This window comes from Cenococcum geophilum (genome assembly GCF_001692895.1).
Source record: "Cenococcum geophilum 1.58 unplaced genomic scaffold K441scaffold_25, whole genome shotgun sequence".
NCBI classification, from domain to species: domain Eukaryota; kingdom Fungi; phylum Ascomycota; class Dothideomycetes; order Gloniales; family Gloniaceae; genus Cenococcum; species Cenococcum geophilum.
In genome coordinates this window covers 758,225-776,352 of record NW_027137583.1, presented here as the reverse complement: position 1 = coordinate 776,352, position 18,128 = coordinate 758,225, and the positions used below count along the sequence as shown (strand labels likewise).

General features: G+C 49.0%; 8 protein-coding genes across 8 annotated transcripts; 4 read left to right on the top strand and 4 right to left on the bottom strand.

The window, feature by feature from the left end:
* Positions 1–713: 713 nt before the first annotated feature.
* Positions 714–2,297, bottom strand: K441DRAFT_677995 (WD40 repeat-like protein; the record flags this gene model as incomplete). Its single annotated transcript, XM_067651123.1, has 2 exons — positions 714–2,203; positions 2,270–2,297. 2 exons carry the CDS (start codon positions 2,295–2,297, stop codon positions 714–716), a joined length of 1,518 nt encoding a protein of 505 aa, XP_067503200.1.
* Positions 2,298–2,712: 415 nt separating this feature from the next.
* K441DRAFT_612453 (5-azacytidine resistance protein-like protein azr1) lies at positions 2,713–4,480 on the top strand. The gene is made up of 2 exons (XM_067645614.1): positions 2,713–3,618; positions 3,676–4,480. The coding sequence occupies exons 1-2, from the start codon at positions 2,879–2,881 to the stop codon at positions 4,247–4,249; spliced, it is 1,314 nt and encodes a 437-aa protein (XP_067503199.1). The 5' UTR covers positions 2,713–2,878; the 3' UTR covers positions 4,250–4,480.
* A 19-nt stretch (positions 4,481–4,499) lies between these two features.
* Positions 4,500–7,035, top strand: K441DRAFT_661048 (kinase-like protein). Its single transcript, XM_067648819.1, has 2 exons — positions 4,500–5,630; positions 5,736–7,035. Exons 1-2 carry the CDS (start codon positions 4,689–4,691, stop codon positions 6,540–6,542), a joined length of 1,749 nt encoding a protein of 582 aa, XP_067503198.1. The 5' UTR covers positions 4,500–4,688; the 3' UTR covers positions 6,543–7,035.
* Positions 7,036–7,214: 179 nt separating this feature from the next.
* Positions 7,215–9,185, bottom strand: K441DRAFT_661047 (uncharacterized protein). Its single transcript, XM_067648818.1, has one exon. The coding sequence runs from the start codon at positions 8,985–8,987 to the stop codon at positions 7,338–7,340; it is 1,650 nt and encodes a 549-aa protein (XP_067503197.1). The 5' UTR covers positions 8,988–9,185; the 3' UTR covers positions 7,215–7,337.
* A 3,024-nt stretch (positions 9,186–12,209) lies between these two features.
* On the bottom strand, positions 12,210–13,695 carry K441DRAFT_661045 (ribosome biogenesis protein NSA2). The gene is made up of 7 exons (XM_067648817.1): positions 13,597–13,695; positions 13,531–13,544; positions 13,030–13,472; positions 12,887–12,974; positions 12,761–12,822; positions 12,596–12,708; positions 12,210–12,538 (listed from the first exon to the last, which is right to left on the bottom strand). The coding sequence occupies exons 1-7, from the start codon at positions 13,644–13,646 to the stop codon at positions 12,523–12,525; spliced, it is 786 nt and encodes a 261-aa protein (XP_067503196.1). The 5' UTR covers positions 13,647–13,695; the 3' UTR covers positions 12,210–12,522.
* Positions 13,696–13,869: 174 nt separating this feature from the next.
* On the top strand, positions 13,870–14,583 carry K441DRAFT_564710 (mitochondrial 54S ribosomal protein bL21m; the record flags this gene model as incomplete). The annotated part of the gene is made up of 1 exon (XM_067643665.1): positions 13,870–14,583. One exon carries the CDS (start codon positions 13,870–13,872, stop codon positions 14,581–14,583), a length of 714 nt encoding a protein of 237 aa, XP_067503195.1.
* Positions 14,584–14,889: 306 nt separating this feature from the next.
* K441DRAFT_564623 (COP9 signalosome-like protein complex subunit 4) lies at positions 14,890–16,204 on the bottom strand (the record flags this gene model as incomplete). The annotated part of the gene is made up of 2 exons (XM_067643660.1): positions 14,890–14,919; positions 14,972–16,204. 2 exons carry the CDS (start codon positions 16,202–16,204, stop codon positions 14,890–14,892), a joined length of 1,263 nt encoding a protein of 420 aa, XP_067503194.1.
* Positions 16,205–16,528: 324 nt separating this feature from the next.
* On the top strand, positions 16,529–18,094 carry K441DRAFT_661042 (uncharacterized protein). The gene is made up of 4 exons (XM_067648816.1): positions 16,529–16,832; positions 16,890–17,136; positions 17,193–17,386; positions 17,446–18,094. Exons 1-4 carry the CDS (start codon positions 16,575–16,577, stop codon positions 17,791–17,793), a joined length of 1,047 nt encoding a protein of 348 aa, XP_067503193.1. The 5' UTR covers positions 16,529–16,574; the 3' UTR covers positions 17,794–18,094.
* Positions 18,095–18,128: the final 34 nt, after the last annotated feature.

Sequence of the window (18,128 nt, the reverse complement as noted above, 5' to 3'; positions counted from 1 at the left end):
GAATCTAACCAAATTCCCCATTAAATGTTGATCCTGATCGTCTACAACTAAGACTTCACTGTCAGCTTTTTATTTGGAGTGCTATCTGGTTTTCCAGAAGCTAATCAAAGATCCGAAAGTGGAGGGGATCCGAAAGCGGAGGGGATACGCAGAGTGGGAGGGAGTGGATCTCGCAGTCTTGGATTATGACTCATGAGTCATGATACCCGGACGGTTAAAGTTCCCGGGAAGTATCCCAAGGCTTCTCTTGAAGCAAGGCGTTGAAGTAGTTTTGCGAAATGCCTGAACTTCTCCACTCCGTAGTGTGCGGTCACGTATACATGTGCGTAGCATTTTGGATCGAAAGAAAGCCAAGGGTCAACAAGTAAAAGACAGCGGAATTGCGGTTTGAATTTCGAGCAATGAGGATGCATATCAAGATATCAAGGCTGAAGAGAAACCATGTCTCCTAACTCGAAAATGATTTTTGGACTGTAAATCGGTATGGCGCTCTTGCCATAGCCACGTTGCTACCGGTACTCACGCGAGCTGTAAGATTGTTGAAGCAGTGCTGTGGGCAGATCTGCATATCATCAACTTGTTCATATTAGAGCAATGCAAGAGCGAACCTGTGACAGACTCTGAGGCAAAAAACCTCCTCAACACTTTTGATGGCGTGCTTCGACACGAATGGACTGCTGTTCCCATGATCTTGAATCAGTATCTCCTAATGCTCACACCCCCTCTTGATCATCCCTAGCCCACAGCTTCACGGTTCGATCATGGCCGCTGCTGCAAATCCATTTCCCATCGCTTGTAACGTCCGTACTAAGCACGTTCCCTACATGGCCACTCAGGGTTTTGCAGAGCGCCCAGTCATCCGCAGAGAATATTTTGACGTTCTTGTCGAATCCACAGGAGACGAAAAATGACCCCGCCTTTTTCGGCTGTACCTCTCCCTTCTCGTCCCTCTGCAGGAGCTGTCCGCTAGCCGGGCCATCTGTCCCCTTGAACCACCTCAGATCCGTCACCCCTCCTGTATTAGCGCCGATCGATGTCATTTCTCGCATTGCGCGAAGGTCCCAGCACTTTGCAAAACCATCGCCAGAGCCAGAAAGGATGCGGTAACCATCAACACTCCAGTCCAAAGCATATATGGGCTTGATGTGGCTATCCAGTAACATTACCATTCGTCCAGTGCGAAGGTCCCATATCCGTCCAATGCTGTCTAGTCCAGCACTAGCGAGCAGGGATCCATCAGTATTGAAGCTGACAGTGTAAACCTCTCTAGCATGGCCTTCTTGCATCAGCAGTTCTGTGGAGGTGTTGACGTCCCAGAGACGCCAGGTGGTATCCTCAGATGCAGACGCGAGGTAGTGACCTGACGGATGGAATTCTACCCTGCAGACACGCTCACTGTGTCCGGAAAGCGTGGACACTGGTGTGTTTTGGTCCAATGACCATAGCTGAACATTGCCACCTCCGCCGCCGGACGCGAAATTCACTGAGGATGTTGAAACGGTGCTGTCAGGAAGGGTCGCTCCGGGAGCCCAAGCAATTCCAGTTACGCGGTCAGCGTGACCACGATAGGCCACCTTTTCATCAAGATTTGGTACGTCTAGCAATTTAATCCCACCCGCCCAGTTGCCGGCTGCTATGAGCTCGCCATTTGGTGAGAATCTTGCGATGCCAACTGGTCGATCTGCTGCAATTTGCGATCCATATAGATCGAAGCCTTGTAGTCGTTCTTTGATACCTTTGCGATGCCTTACATGCGCTCGTCTTTGAATCGTAGCCTCAACCTTCTGAAATGCTATCCGGGTTTGCGCCCGCGGTAGCGAATACCGGGCTATTTCCTTCCTTGCCTGCAGTAGCTCGGCTGTGCCTGTCGTGTAGAATTCCTCCTGGTCATCACCTTCCTCCTCATCTCCGCCTGTGCGGGCATCGCCCATTTGAATATCTCCCTCACCATCTTCGGCCTCGGCAGCTTCAGCTTGAAGCGTAAGAAGCTCTCGTAATCTGTCCCTTCGATCTCCAGGCCCTTCCCCAAATAGGGTGATGGGTTCACCGAGCTGGCGCAGACGCGTTCTAACATGTGCATCAGCAGTCGGGACAGCTATGGCGGCAGCGCGCCGTTTTCGGGAGAACTGAGAGAGAATGGCGGAGGCTTTTTCGGCGGAAACCCCAGCGGCGCCCGATGGCATGAGGTAGTCACGATCAATAGCTATGACTTGCAGTCAGATTTCACTCTCAGAAAGAAAATTGGGAAACATGAAAGAGCTCAACTTACGAACATTGGCTAGATCGATGCCTCCCATATCTATATCCTAAAACCCACCATGTCCATCAGCATATGTTTGCGCGGTTAAACGATACGTCTTGTGGCTGCGGGTGGCTGCAAGGGAGAGCACACTCTCTAAAAAAACTTCTGTGAATACTGAATTGCCATGGATGGGCATGATGAATTTGCTCTTACCTCTTGCAGTTCCTCCTCCACATAGGCCTGTCTTGCCGGGTGCATCATCTTGGGCCAAAGTCGATGGAATGTACAGCAAGCAACCAGAAAATAACAAGCAAATAGTCAGCGGGTGTGGCGAGAACGGATGGAGTGCAGCGCCGGAATCGAAGGGATGTCAAGATGGGGGAGGGGGTTTGCAGAAGGTAAGGCTGACGAAGTTTAGCCGTCTACGTATCTCGCCGAAACCTCGACCCTCATGGATAGTTCAGGAAGCACATTTCTATCCTTCTTCTTTTTCTTCTTCTTCTTCATCCCTAGCCTCCTACGCCTTGCTCTTTACCTCTCCTCTCATCGTCATGCCGCCTCTTCGACGCCCTTTCTGTTCATCTTGTTTTGACTCCATTAACGCTTGATCCTCTATCCTGGGCTTTGGCCACGGCCATGGGCTTCGCCGTTGCCGGCGCATTGGGGCTATGTAATCGGCTTCTACCTCGCGCAGACTTGCATCTGCCTGCAGCCTCCGGTTTACTACTCCTCTACCTTTCGACAACATCATTACTCGCAGCAGCCTCTGCTCCCCGCCTTTATCACTCCAACTCCCCGAAGCCTCCTTTATCCCTCCCAGCCTGCCTAGTAAATTACAATAGCTGCCCAGCTACCTCCACCGCCCTCCACCTATTCCATTCTAACTCCCAGGCCTGGAGCGCCACTCCTCACTACTCTTACTACCTAGCTGCATCATACTCGGCGAAAGGCCATCGTCTCAACCCAGAACATAACCTCTATACCCACCACCCCCTCAGGCAGCTGAATGGTAAGCCCACAGATATAATAAAATGCAAGCAGCGGGAGGGTAAACGGGCCAGGCCTAAAAGCGGCCAGGATGCCTTCTTTGTTAGTCAGGTTGGAGACTCCGGCGCGCTCGCGTTTGGGGTCGCAGACGGCGTTGGGGGATGGTCTGAATCGGGCATAGATCCTGCTGACTTTGCTCATGGTCTTTGCGAGTACATGGCGTGCGCAGCAAGAGCCTTCCCAGGAGATTCTAAGCCTGGCCTATTGCATCCCAAAGACTTGCTTCAAGCCGGTTATGATGAGGTCATGCAGGATAAAGCAATAATTGGCGGGGGCAGCACGGCATGCGTAGCTCTAGCAGAGCCCAATGGCCTTGTAGAAGTCGCTAAGTAAGGCATACCTAATATTTTCGCCAATTCCGCTATTTCCGTTCTAATACAATACAGTCTAGGAGACTCTGGTTTCATGCACCTTGGCCTTAATGCTGTGCGGCACTTCTCGCACCCACAGACACATGCTTTCAACACACCGTATCAGCTCTCCAAGATACCCCGACGTATGCTTGTGCAGATGGAGGTATTCGGAGGAACAAGTGCTCTTGCGGACCTACCCAAGGACGCCAATATAACCAACCACCAAGTTCGACATGGCGATGTTTTAATTTTTGCGACAGACGGGGTCTGGGACAACCTCAGCCCGCAAGATGCTCTCACCATTGTTAGTAGATCAATGGCTAAGCTAGGTGCATGGGCCGAGAAGGATCAAGTACTTGAAGTGAGCGAGGATTTGCAGATGCTCACGCAAGCTGATGGCAGCCACAAGGCGGACTCCAATTCGCTCCAAGCCAAGCTAGCTCTTGCTATCACGAAAGGAGCAAAGGAAGCAAGCCTAGATACTAGAAGAGATGGGCCATTCGCCAAGGAAGTACAGAAATATTATCCAGATGAAAATTGGCATGGTGGAAAGCCAGACGATATTGCAGCTGTTGTTGCTGTGGTCACTGAAGATAGTATGTCTTAACACTTATGTCGCTTTGTACTCCGCATATGTATTAAGATAAGAGCATGGGATGGCGTAAGGTGTGTGGTTTAGTGGTTTGGTATGCCAAGACGGAATGTTGGCAGAATATTCATCCTTTGGTGTGCTTTTAACTGTTTAGATAGTATTGGCACAGTTAGAAACTATAGGTTTCACGTCTTAGGGCGTTTCAACAGGGCCTACGCAGAAAGGAGGAAAAGTATGAGCGTCGTGGTTAAGAATTTCTTCTTTGTTTACATGTTGCCCGTTTCATGGGGCAACCACCAAACCATGTCGCATCTCCAACACGCGCAAACCGCGACACCATCGCTTCCACAGCATCGATACGCCGCCAGTCTGCGCCCTACATGTATAGAAAGCTAACAGCACAGTCGACATTCGATACTCCCGTCTTCCGCGATACATATAGCATTTAGCCTCCATGGCAACAGTTTCCCCCACGCCATTGGGCTCCTACAATGGCAGGACTCGGCAACCCTCCACCCGGTCGCTGCAAAGACGAGACTCTCCGCTTTCCGTACTAGGACAATCTCACGGCTTTTCTGCGGACGCGCCGATGATGCAGAACATCAACATTGGCGACAGCTCCGACGACGAAATCCCGCAACCGATGAAACTAAGCGCCTTGACAACGGCATTGTTGGCGCAGAACGAGGTCAATTCACCAGAGAAGCAAACACGCAAACCAAAGTTGCGTATCTCTCGCAATGGGTCAGGCTCGAACACCCCGGTACAAGATACTACAACGCCGGCACCGTCCCTGCGAATCAAGCGGGTGCCACTTCGAGGTGCGCCGATGAGGAGAATCAGGAGAACACCGCAAGGAGAGGAAGACCATCCACCATCACAGGACCAAGAAAACCTTCCTATGTCCATTATAAGGGCAGATTCTATGAAAGCAGACTCCATAATGAAGGTCGGGACACTAGGGCGGTCAACCGCGCAAAGATCTCCAGTACAACGAGAAGACAAGCCTATACCACTAGCATCAATGAGTGCGAATACACCTCACAGGCCTGCCCCGCCTCCGCCTCCTAAAATGTCCGTCTTAGAAACTGCAACGGCTGCGGCAGGNGCATCTACCACTAGACAAAAAAAGAAACGAAGTCACATTCTAGTGAACGGCAAACCATATTCAAATATGGGCAGACTTGGCAAGGGTGGAAGTTCGGACGTTTATCGCGTCATGGCGGAAAATGGGAGACTATTTGCTTTGAAAAGAGTAAAATTGGAGGACGCTGATGAATGTGCTGTACGTGGATATAAAGGCGAGATTGACCTATTGAGGAAGCTGGACGACGTGGAGAGGGTGGTCAGGTTATATGATTGCGAGGTGGATGAGTCGAGGCAAATATTGAGCGTGGTAGGTGAATCCCACATTTTACGATACAACAGCTTGCTATGAGCCGTTGAAGGCCTGCTCGTGGCATTCCACGATAGAGAGTGGCAAATCTAACCGGCACAATAGTTAATGGAGATTGGCGAATCGGACCTCGAACGCACTCTCCGCATGAAGCTTGATCCTGAAGGGTCACGCCTGGATCTCTCCTTTACTCGCTATTACTGGAAAGAGATGCTAGAATGCGTTGCCTCGGTGCACGAGTATGATATAGTGCATTCTGATCTCAAGCCAGCCAACTTTCTCCTGGTTTCCGGCCGTCTAAAACTCATCGATTTTGGCATTGCCAACGCAATTGACATTGATAACACTGTCAACGTGCACCGCGACAGCCACGTTGGAACGCCTAACTACATGTCCCCAGAATCCTTAGAAGACACCAATGCAGGGATGCGAGGGCACCCCGGCGCTGCGAGCCTAGGGAAGATGATGAAGTTAGGTAAACCGTCTGATGTATGGAGCCTCGGCTGCATTTTGTATAAAATGGTTTATGGCCGCCCTCCCTTCGCGCACATCGCAGGCCAGATCCACCGCGTCATGGCCATCGTCAATCCATCTGTTGCCATTGAATTCCCCGCCCTTGGCGTTGGCGGTGTTAGAGTGCCTCCAGGCCTTATATCAACACTCCGTCACTGTCTAACACGCGACCCAGCGCGTCGCCCTACCATCCCACAACTTCTCGACGAAAGAGACCCGTTCTTGTACCCTGATGGTGGTGACGATCTGCGGATTCCGCAAGAGCTATTAGGCCAAATTATACAGCGCGTGGCAGACCGATTTAGGGATTCGAAGAAAGATCCGCCAACCGATGAAGAGATAAGACAATATCCCGCGAGTTTTTATGCTAAGATTAGAGACCTCATGGAGGTTGGTTAACACGGGAGTACTTTTAACATCTTCCTCAACGATTCCCTCATTCAACGGGTCCTTTTTTGGTACTCTCAAAACCCTTTCCCTATTTCCTTTCGTTCTATTTTGGTTCTCTTTCTTTTTTACAGCAGTGAGCGTTTAGCAATCGTTGATTAGCAAGGCGCCCGGTGCCGCCCTCATCATCCGCTCGAGAACTTTTTTTGGATACGAGTGTCATAGTTATGAGTTGGAAAGTGGTGAATTGAGTAAATACACGGCGTACTGTATAGATATCCACCACCCCAGTGGCCTTTGGTTAAGACTTTTGTATATACTTCTCTCTTTGGTTTTAACTTACTCCGCTGGTGGGGAGGCTTTGGGTGAATGAGAAGCTTCATCTGAAACGGACTCTCGTTCTTCTATCTTCTGGTGCACTGGGCTTGTCTACTTAGGCTATCAGACTTGATGTGGAAATAGTAGAAAGGATACTAAGATTAAAAGGCTTTCAGCCACCCTCTACCTCTATTCTGATGCGCTGTCTAGTACTCCGTAACTATCTAGAGCTTCATGAAAAGGCATCGTATGTGACAAATCTGCGTCGTGTTCTTCCCGCCTAGCCAAGATACTATATACAAGTAGTGTGGACCTGAGCTTAGTTTCTAGGCATCGATGTTATTCATCACTAGTTGCGAAGCTTGGAGGGAGTAATGCATAGATTAATTCAAATATTTGTTCTCAGATGGAAGGTTATAAAATAGCAATGACAAAACAAATAGTTACACTAACACAAATGTACATACACGTTAATTTAGACGCCCGGCTTTAGCTGATATAAATAGGCAACCGGCTCCCATGATACAGTGAGGGAAGAATAGTAACATCTTCCTTAGGAATGTGTGCTCTCATCCAAAGGAACGCCCGGAAGATCAACATAATCCATGCCGCATCTACCAAATCCTCGTCACCACAACCTTTACGTCCCATATAGCTTCTGTAGTCGGGTATGTATTCCCAGTAGTAAACCATCGCCTGTCCTCGCCACCGCTTGCTGTCGGAACAAGTAGGCTCCTCCGCCCTGTTGTCCTGTATCGCCCTTTCAGCATCTGGATACGACCGAGGCGCTTCTCTGAGATGCGCGGTGACGAGATCCATGTAATTTAGCGTATCTTTGATGGACTGAAAGTATTCCGTTGTTTTATTGTATACATCTTCGAGAGCATCGTAGAACTCCGGTTTTCGCGCATCCGGGTTTTGGCTGATAGAATCCCAGTCTTTTCCCCACACGCCCTGAAGTTGATTATATTGTTGTTCAACCCACTTCGCTCGAGTTTCAACTTTACCTCGCTGCTCGCGGTCGCAGTTATACTTTTTAAGCTTGCGTATGAAAGTATGATGAGCAGCGAAAGTCCAGGTGAGGCCAAAGGCGTTTTTGAGCGGACGTGGGTACCAGTTGAGGTTCGTCTCAGGCTGGCGAAGCCAAGCTGCGACCATTGGAACGATGTCACAGAATCCATGCAGATAGCCTGCTTGAAATTTCTGCATATTTTCGAAGCTCTCGACTGCCTTGCCCTCCGGGTCGATCTTCCAGAGTGCGGCGAAGATCTCCTCAGTGGTGCCGATGCGGTAGTCTGGCAACTTCAAGTCTGGATTGCCAGGAACGATTCCGAACCAAAGCTTGTCCGCTGCCGGCGTCCAGACGAAACGGAGTTTTGGACAGACTATCTCTTGGCCGGGGTCGCCGCCCTCGGGATCCCTCGGTGACGCTTCTTTATCATCGCTCCCAAACAGCCTCGCGTAGCTTAACACCGTACCCAATCCACGTACCCTCGTGGAAGAGAAGATATGACCTTCCCCTTCTCCTTCCATGATTCCGTCAGTGGGCCTAAAATCCTTCCACTTAACACCCATGCGACACGCAAGTATTGCAATGTCCGATGCAGTAGTTGTTGCAAACGGCCGCACTACGTCAGGTGGCATTAAGTCCCACGATCGTTGTCGCAAGCGGATACAAGGCCAGGATGGACCTTGTCCTTTGCCTTGTGGCTCTCTCTGATGGCCATCCTTGAAGAGTACCCCAGCCATTGGTGCCGCCCCATCGTGGAGAGCATTTAGGAGCGGGACCCAGCAAACAAGTTCGGTGCTCTGTTCCTCGGTGTTCTTCTTATCCGCAGCTATATCGCAATATGTCTCTTTCCTTGACTGGTCGTTGCCATACAACCCGAGCACACCCTTTGGCTGATTGTGGCATGGTCCAAGCGTGATTTCGGGAGTTTTGAACAACGTGCCATATCGGAACTGGGTCCAGCTCCAGTCGCGCTTCCTGTGCTTAGACCATTTCCCAAGTACAGACTCCTGACAATGCCGGTAGCCCTCAATTGTGCCGACAATTTGAGCAAGGAGTTGGAAGACGGCGATAACGAGGGCTACGATGGAGATTATTAGTGCCACGAGGGCAGTGGGGTCAATGGCCATGATGGGTTGTGTTAGCTTGGTTGATTCATTAACCTGTTATGCGGATTTTATATCGCTTTGCTAATCCGTCGTATTAAATAAGGGTCGACCACGACCCAGCTGTGGGACACATTAGCTTTTTTTGGCCGTTCAGCTGGCGCGAGCCTAGATGATGTGATACTTCTCTAGTCCCTCGAATCCGTCACCCATCTGCGACGCAAAGCGCAGCCAGGTACGGAGGTTGCAAAAGTCTTTGCCGCCAAGAAATTCACCGCCTTAGCTCACCGCCTTCCAAATCTAGACATCCTCTCATTCGTCCTCTCCCGCTTTAGGTGCGTCTTAGTGCCTCTATAGCACCCTCCCTATACCCGTTGCCTCCTTTAAGCCTAATAACCTTCTAGATATGCCTAATAATCCGCTCAATCTAAGCCTAAATTCTCTACTACTCAAGATCTCTTTATATTGCCTATTAGTCTTCTATTATAACCTTCCTATTCTACGGCGCTTTATTATATAACATGCGGATCGTTGGTACCCCCCAACGAAAATTTTGACCCGAGTTTATAATTAATAAGCCGATTAATTAACCCAAAGCTTTAATTTAGAGCCTTATTGTATAGAGCTTAATTAACATATACTAGTAGGTATGGATTCGTTTCGTAAATCCTATGCCTCCGTCATGCTTCGCAGTAGGGGTAAGCTTTAGGCGGAGCCTTGTGCAGAGCCTTGTGCAGAGCTTTAATAGAGTCTTGTGTAGGGCTTTGGTAGAGCCTCGTGCAGAGCTTTGGTAGAGCCTCGTGCAGAGCTTTGGTAGAGCCTCGTGCGGAGCTTCGTGCAGAGCCTTGCGCAGAGGCCACGTGCAGACGTGCAGACGTGTAGACGTGCAGCCGTTTGTTCTGGCGATTAATTGCAGAGATATTTGTAGAGACGATTGTATAGGCAATTGTATAGGCGTTTAATTGATCGTTCGTACGGGCGTTCGTATGGGCAATTGATGATTGATCAATTGTATGGACGTTTGTAGAGCTGTGCGTAAAGCCGTGCATAGAGCCATTTGTAGAGCCGTTCGTAGAGACGTTCGTACGGGCATTTAGTTGATTGGTTGATTGATCGTATAGGCGTTTATGTGAGCAATTGATCGATTAATCGACTAATTATATGGGCGTTCGTACGGGCGATCGTGCGGACGTTTGTAGAGCCGTTATAGAGCCTTCCTAGTATATCAGTGCTGCATGTTAGTAGAGCTTTAGAGCTCCGTATTAAGCTTCAAGTAGAGTTTTGAGTAGAGCTTTGAGCTCAAGGGGGAGACCCCCTTGGACCCCCCCCCCCCCCCTGGCGCACTGCGTGCTCTATCTACCGCGTAGGGTAGGGCTCTTGCAGAGGCTTTGGTAGAGCGTTTGGTAGAGCTTTTACAGAGCTCTGTGCGCAGAGCTTCGGTAGAGCTTCCGTGCAGAGCTTTGGTGGAGCTTCTTGCGTGTAGAGCTTCGGTAGAGCTTCGTGCAGAACTTTGGTAGAGCTTCGTGTTCAGAGCTTGATATGGTAGAGCTTTGTCCAGAGCTTTGGTAGAGCTTGGTGCAAAGCCTCGGTAGAGCTTCGTGTAGAGCTTCGTGTAGAGCTTTGGTAGGTGTCGATGCGGAGCTTTGGTAGAGCTTCGTGAGAGTGGTAGAGGCTTTGGTGCAGAGCCTTGTGCAGAGCCACATGCAGGCGTTCGCACGGGCGATTAACTGCAGAGACGTTTGTAGAGACAATTGTATAGGCCAATTGCATGGACGTTTGATTGATCGTTCGTATGGCGTTTGATTGATCGATTGTATGGGTGTTTGATTGATTGATTGTATGGGCGTTCGTACGGGCGATTGTGCAGACGTTCGTAGAGCCGTTTGTAGAGTCGTTCGTGTAGACGATTATAGAGCCTTCCTAGTATATCAGTGCTGCGTGTTAGTAGAGCTTTAGAGCTCCGTATTAAGCTTCGAGTAGAGCTTCAAGTAGAGTTTTAAGCTCAAGGGGGAGACCCCCTTGGACCCCCCCCTGCGCACTGCGTGCTCCATTTACTGCGTGGGCAGAGCTCTTGCAGAGGCTTTGGTAGAGGCTTTGGTAGAGCTTTTAGTAGAGCTTTTGCAGAGCTTCGTACGGAGGTTCGTGTAGAGCTTTTGTAGAGCTTTAGTAGAGCTCCATGCAGAGCTTTAATAGAGCTTCGAGTAGAGCTTCGAGTAGAGCTTTGTATAGGCGTTCGTACGGACGATTGTATGGGCGATTGTAGACGTTCGTAGAGACGTTTATACGGGCGTCTGATTGATTGTATAGGCGTTTGACCGATTGATCGTATAGACGTTTAACTGATTGATTGTATGGGCGTTCGTACGGGCGATCGTGTAGACGTTTGTAGAGCCGTTTGTAGAGCCGTTTGTACGGATGATTGTACGGGCAATTGTAGAGCCGTCGTAGAGGTGTTTGTAGAGATGTTCGTAGAGACAATTATGAGACTTCCTAGTATATTAGTGCTGCGTGTTAGTGGAGCTTTAGAGCTTCGTATAGGGCATTAAGCAGAGCTTCGAGTAGAGCCTTAAGGGGAGACCCCTTGGACCCCCCTGCACACTTCGTGTTCTATTTCACTGCGTGGCCAGTACACTGGGTGGGTAGAGGTGTTGCAAAGCCTTTGGTAGAGCTTTTGGTAGGGCTTCGTACGGAGCTTCGTATGGAGCTTTGCAAGGCGGTAGAGCTTGGTGCAGAGCCCTTGCAGAGCTTTCGGTGTTTTGAAGTTCGTCGCATGGATTCTGCCACAACTTACCGCGCGCAACTTTTTTTCTAACCAATGAGAAGCTGGCTTTCTAACCAATCAGAAGCTGGCTTGGCGGGAGTTTGAATTCCAGGACCCCCAACCCGAATATATAGACCACTCGTACCTCGGGTCAATAATAACCCTCTTTATATACGGCTAGTAAGGCTTAATTATATTTAAATTATAAAAGTTACTATTCCAAAGAAGGCGTTAAACGTTCTATATATTATATATAGTTAATTAATATTAGTAGGCGTAAGTTAGAGTCTTATCTTTCTAAATGATAGGACTAGGCCTCTTCTTAAGGTACTCTTAAGTAAAAGGTAGTAGCTTTAGTATAAAAATTAATATTTAATATTACTACTAATTAATACCTCTGTAGCCCTTATTCTATATAAGCCTACTAGTTACTTTAGTAAATTTATACTTTGGCTTTAATTATAGAGTAAAAATATAAATAGAGAGTCCAATTAATAGAATAATAGGGTATATTATATAAATAGATGAATCCTTAAGGAAAACAAATATCAGGCTTTAGCTTGTCATTTTGAAAACCTTAAGGTTATTCACTCTTCTACTCTTATGCTTTGTATTGCAAATGAAGATGACCGAAAGGGGCAGCTTAGAACATCTACTGAACCCTGCATGACGTTCACAAAACTCCGATAGCAGGCACCTTCATTTCTCCTCGAGCCCGTCATTCTATCGGCATTACTGAAGACTATCAAAACACCAACGCCATACGCCTTACAATGCTTGTGAAATTTCACAGAATTCTTAAACAAGTAAAACACTGAGAGGTATTAGCGAATATCTTTAGTTCACGGCTTTTATTGGCGGCGTAACTTACGCGTTGATGCACCCATCATTTTCCGGGTTATTTGTTATCTGAGCGTAGCGACCCCAGACAACCTTTCCACCTGCTGTGACAAGTCCTAGCTCACTCACATTTACTTCGATAATCTGCGTGGATTTTTGTCAGACAGAGCGGTATTTCACTTCACAATTTGCTTACCGTTCCCCGTGTCAAGACCCCCAATTGTGTGTAAAGCGCTTGCTGAGGATTCTTTTTTACCGCTGTTCATTCAATTTTAGTAAAAAAAATGGAAACTAGTAATTAGACGAGAATGTAGAGCCTTACATATAATCGGCAATTGCACCGTCACGGCTAACTCTGGGTGAGTTACGTTTGCCTTCTTATAGCGCAATCCCATGGGCCGGATAAAACGCTAAGCCACTATTTAGTACTTGATTGCTCATCCGGATTGCGCGTTGCTCAATTACCTCGTACTTCACAGGTCTCCTAGTAAAATCTGGTCCAACAAATGTCGGTTTCGTGATTACCCGCTTCCAGCTTTTCTTTGCCGTTTTCTTCCCGGTCTTTACTACAGAGAACATCTCTTCTTCCGAAATTCCTTTGACTTTCGGCAGCGGCACACTAAATCGTGCTGCTTTCTCCGACCGCTTTTGCTTAATAGCGCTCGACAGCGCTTTCGCATTCTTCTCGGATGACCTGTCTAGCAGGTACTGAGGCAAGGGCGTCGAGGATGGCTCAGCAGCTTCAGAGGATTTGACATTGCGTTCTTCGTGCGCGCGGATGGTCTTCTTCATCTGTATCTTTTCCTTGTGTCGCTTCTGCTGGTACAACTTGGCCCGTAGGCCACGTAGATTTTTAGCATTTTCAGAGGCTTTATGGCCTTCACGAGCGATCCGTTTGCGCTTACGCTCTATGGGAAGGGATAAGCAGTGTGAAGCATAGGAAGCACTATGCCGGTTGAAACATACCTTCGTAGTCGAAGCTGCAGCGAAAATCATTAGCGAGTGTGGCCAGACAGAGAGAGGAGTACTAACCGCTTGCCATGTAGCTTCTGCCAGCGCTCAATATACTCGTTCTGAGGCATTTTTGCGGATTAAAAGGTCCAGTTTACGCACGATGGACGGTGAACGGTGGGGGTTGGCGGCGGCGGATGTCGAAAATGCGAATCTTCGAAATCTTGGCGACCGTCCCAGCGCTAAACTTAATCCGTCAAATTCGAGGTTTTGCGTGCTGAGCATCAAACCACCACCACCGTCACCGAAACCTCCACACCCCAATTAGCCCTCTTCAGGGTAACACTGTCCGTAATGTTCGCTCAATCCTTCCGCCGCTCCCTTGTCGAGACCCGAGGAGTCCTCCCTCCGACCTTCCTCCTGCCATTCTATGCTCGCCTCTCCACCATCCCTAGTGCCGCAGAACCATCACCAATTCCCGAATCACTGGTTAACTCAAAAGCAAACTCTTCAACAGCAGCAAAAGACTCTCAATCCGTCTCACAAATCCCATCTCCACCCAGCCAATCAACGCCGAAACTCCCAACCCCGACAATCGCTAAACCATTGTCACCCTCAACACCGCTTCCCAAAACAATCAAAACCCTCCTCCCTCTCCTGCGCTCTCAACCCCCTTACTATCTTACCGCTCATATCCACGGCCGGCCATACCTCCTCACTGCGGGTGACACTCTCCGACTCCCTTTCCGCATGCCCAATGTTCAACCCGGCGACACACTGCGTCTGAACCGAGCAACCCATATCGGCTCGCGGGATTACACACTCCGTGCACCCGCAGCAATTAAAGGAACGCGCGACGGGCCAGGAACGACGTTTTATTTAGATGAGAGGTTGTTTGTCTGCAGGGCAACAGTATTGGGAACAGAGAGTGAGCCGATGCGAGTAAAGGAGAAGACAAAGAGGAGGATGAGGCATATAAGGAAGGTCAAAAGTAAGCACCGGTTCACAGTGCTAAGGATTACGGAGCTGGACGTTAAGGGAGTGGAGCATGTGGATGAGAAGGTATAAAAAGCTTAGACTCATTAGATCACCCTTGAAAGGGCTTCCTCCGGAACAGCTAAGCGTTCGGGATTATTGTATCAAATTCGGATGTATCATACGTCTCATGTATCGTCAACTTCCAATTGGACTTTTGGAACAAGATTTATTATCTCTTCTGGAGAGTTGGGTCTCCATCTCCCAGGGCATTTATCTTGAACCAAGGCTCCAATATGCACCCCTATAAGGTCAGTCCATGAAAGATTGACGTGACCCTTTCATCCCATCCAGACGCCTATCGCTATGATTTGAAACAACGACCAGGACTGCTTTACTTCAATGAACCATGTGGGTTGCGTAGAAGTCCTGCAAGCAATCAGCAAGCTGTCAGAGTCAATATAAAACCTTGTCTACTCACTGGGTGCTGATTCTGTATCATAGTAGTCACCTTCTCCACCTCCTCCGCCAGACCCTGCACATTAGTATCCCACTTCCTCAACTCCTTTCCTACAACTCTATCGGCGTGGCCCGTCTTCCTCTCTCCACTCCCCTCGCCCTCAAAGAAGATTAGACGGTCGATTTGGTCAATATAACCAGCCAACCTCCCTTGCTCAATCATCTGCGCAGCATAACTTTCAGCTTTATCGGCATCAACACCGAGCAATACCCCCAACTGGTCAATTCCAATGTTGTTGTAAAGCTTAGATGCACCAAGCAGATTGTGTTCTAATACAGCTTTGTCCAGCACGGTAGAACCGTCCGATGTCTTAGCTAGTTGATGTGGTGACAGTTTCTCTGAAAATGCTTTTACCTCTACAGGTGACAGTAGTCTGTCAAGGAAAATTTTCTCCAGAATTCCAAACTCTTCCACCTGGGAGGCACGCTCATCTTTGTAGAGCTTTGCTAAAGTCCTGGCTCGCTGAGGTCCTGCGGGTGCAAGGACAGCGCAGACCATGGCGGCGGAAAGGGCACGCAGCCGCTCTTCCTCGTCGATGACTGCCTCAAAACTTATCCCGTGATATGCCTGGCTGGCATCGAGAAAGCTCCGCTGGGAGTCCAGAATCCTGGCTTGACTGAGCTGAAACTGAAGTTTTGTTTCCTTGTCGCGAACGCCATACAGCACGTTCTTAACACGGTTAAGGTAGCTCGTAGCGCTCGTTGGGTCGTCCTCCTCCAGGTAGCACCGCACGATCCTGATCCAGACTTTCGCCTTGTCATCGTCCGACACAGCGCGCTGCGACGAGTCAAGCGTTATCGTCTGCAGGGTTTTGGCAGAGCTGCGAAAGTCCTCTTGAATCTCAAAGGCATCTGCGAGAATCTCTTTGATCTGAGTATCCTGCTCCTCGTATGAGACTACTTTTGGCTGTAACAGCACTAATACGCGCTGCCCCACTTCGACTTTAACTTCGGCGTCCTGGACATTGCGGAATTGCTCTACGAAAGAGGCGAGAAGAGGTCGCGATGCCACTATACCTAGAGAATCACCGAGAAGAGACTCAACATAAGCAATTAGGTTTGGTGACAGGGTATCTGGAGAAGAAGCTGTGAGGATCTTGGAGAGAAGGTCATTGTAGCGCGTGGATTTCTCCGCTGCAGAGGAGGATTCGAGCTGTTTCAAGGCTTCGACAACATCTGCTGAGGCGAGAGGCATGATGAGAGTGAGTGGGGGGTAGGTGGGTTGAAGGGAGAAGTTGGTGTTGTTAGATGCAAGTTTCCGAAGGCAGCAATTGAGCGTCAGGGCGTTGATGCAGGGCTTATCGATAGCGGCGGTAGTAGAACGTCCTTGGTGCAGGAGGTCAGAGCGTCACGAGCCTGTGAACCTGCCGCCAGACGCTTGCGGCTCATCTTCACCAAAGACACTCCCCCTCCTCCCGTCACTGCGTATCACCCTCTTCACCGCACCGCAAGCACCGCCAAACTGCATAGAAACTCTGCGCACTCCGACTTACTTCGCTACAACACTGCCACCCGCATCCAGTAGCTCTCCTATCTTCTCCGCGCAGCCAGCCAGACAACTCGCCATGGCAATGAATGGAGTCAAGATGGAAATCGAGCCCCAAATCAAACAGGACCCAGAATCCTTCACGCCCGGTGGCTTTATGGATGATGATCTGTACGAGGACACCGGCGAGCTCAACATGCCGCCGAGACACACAGCAGACATCTGGTTAACTCGTGTGCCAAAGTGGCTATGGGAGTCTCTTGCAACAGCCGGCGATGACGAGGAAATAGAGGTTGGCAAGATTGCAATGTGGGATGATGCTCATGGTAATAGTAGAGTAGGCTTGGACCAATTTTATCCGTGGAATGGCCACAGCTAACTTGTCTACAAGCAGGATATGAGGTTAATCCTCAATCAAGAGCGGCAAAATGTGCAGCATTTACCGCGGGAATACAGCATTCAAGCGACTAATTCACAGCCTGAGAATACCTTTGTGTTTACCGAAAAGGATCTGCCAGGCTACAAGCCGAATGCTTATGGTCGATCAAGAGCCGACCACGGGGCTGTCACTGCGCAAGACCCTAGATCGGGGTCATACAGGGTACAGAAACAGAGGGGCAGGGTTAGGAAGGCTATACCGAGTATGTCAATGGCCTTTTTACCTACTTGGTCGGCGTCCTAACATTCGCACGCACAGAACATACCACGTTAATAGGCCCGGCTAAGCGCGAATTCAGCTGTATTCCAGTCCCAAATGCAGATTTTAAGAATTTCATGGACAAACGAACACAAAAAGCGATACAAGGAGAAAATGCCACCACAATAATAGCAGAGGGAAAGGTGGACCATACCAACCTTGACAAAGCCCAGAACGCATTCAAAGGATTTATCGTACGTATTTCCCTTCTGCCCCCACCCACTACTACAATATGCTAACAATCCAATTTCAGCGAACCGGAGTCGCAACCAAGGTCCGGCAAGAGAACAAAGCTGCGCGTATTCCTAAGAATGAGCTCATAGACATGTTGCACAAACTTTTCGACGAGTTCGAATACTGGCCTATGCGAGAGATTAAACAAAAGACACGGCAGCCGGAAGCCTATCTCAAGGAGACCCTCTCCGACATTGCTGACCTGGTCAAGTCAGGCTCTTTCGCCTCTTGCTGGAAGCGTCATGCAGAGTATAGCAAGCATTCGTACACCGTACATGGTAAACCGCCGGAGGCTGATGGTGAACCGGACGACGATCAAGTTGTTGATGAAGAGGATGATAACCTCGAAATGGAAGACGTTGTCTAAGTTCGTTTCTGAAAGTGTTTTTTTGGTTCTTTGAGATTCTGCATCAGCGTGGCGTTGGTGCATTGGTGCTCCGGAAAGACGAATCTGCTGCATTTATCCCGGACTGGCGTTAGGCCCAGCGGTCTGATACTCTCAAAAGGTCCTCCACCAAAGAAGAGGCTTTTAAATTCAAGGGGGTTATTTTAGATCCCTATGTATACTAGATACAGTTTGAACGGTAATGAAAAAACCGGTAAACTTATAGTCCAGTCCGTGATGGTCTAACGCCCCAAAGGGTTTTATCCAAACTACACGTTAGGAGTACCACTTTTAATATAGTTCAAACTCATGTAACG

Excerpts from the sequence above, each read along its gene's own strand:
- K441DRAFT_612453 (XM_067645614.1), top strand. The coding sequence starts at position 2,879 with ATGGGCTTCGCCGTTGCCGGCGCATTGGGGCTATGTAATCGGCTTCTA. Across the intron at positions 3,619-3,675 it reads GGCCTTGTAGAAGTCGCTAA|TCTAGGAGACTCTGGTTTCA; the intron begins GTAAGGCATACC and ends AATACAATACAG.
- K441DRAFT_661042 (XM_067648816.1), top strand. The coding sequence starts at position 16,575 with ATGGCAATGAATGGAGTCAAGATGGAAATCGAGCCCCAAATCAAACAG. Across the intron at positions 16,833-16,889 it reads ATGCTCATGGTAATAGTAGA|GATATGAGGTTAATCCTCAA; the intron begins GTAGGCTTGGAC and ends GTCTACAAGCAG. Across the intron at positions 17,137-17,192 it reads GGTTAGGAAGGCTATACCGA|AACATACCACGTTAATAGGC; the intron begins GTATGTCAATGG and ends TCGCACGCACAG.
- K441DRAFT_661045 (XM_067648817.1), bottom strand. The coding sequence starts at position 13,646 with ATGCCTCAGAACGAGTATATTGAGCGCTGGCAGAAGCTACATGGCAAG. Across the intron at positions 12,975-13,029 it reads GGAGACCTGTGAAGTACGAG|CGTTTTATCCGGCCCATGGG; the intron begins GTAATTGAGCAA and ends ATAGTGGCTTAG. Across the intron at positions 12,823-12,886 it reads GGTGCAATTGCCGATTATAT|CGGTAAAAAAGAATCCTCAG; the intron begins GTAAGGCTCTAC and ends TTGAATGAACAG.
- K441DRAFT_661047 (XM_067648818.1), bottom strand. The coding sequence starts at position 8,987 with ATGGCCATTGACCCCACTGCCCTCGTGGCACTAATAATCTCCATCGTA.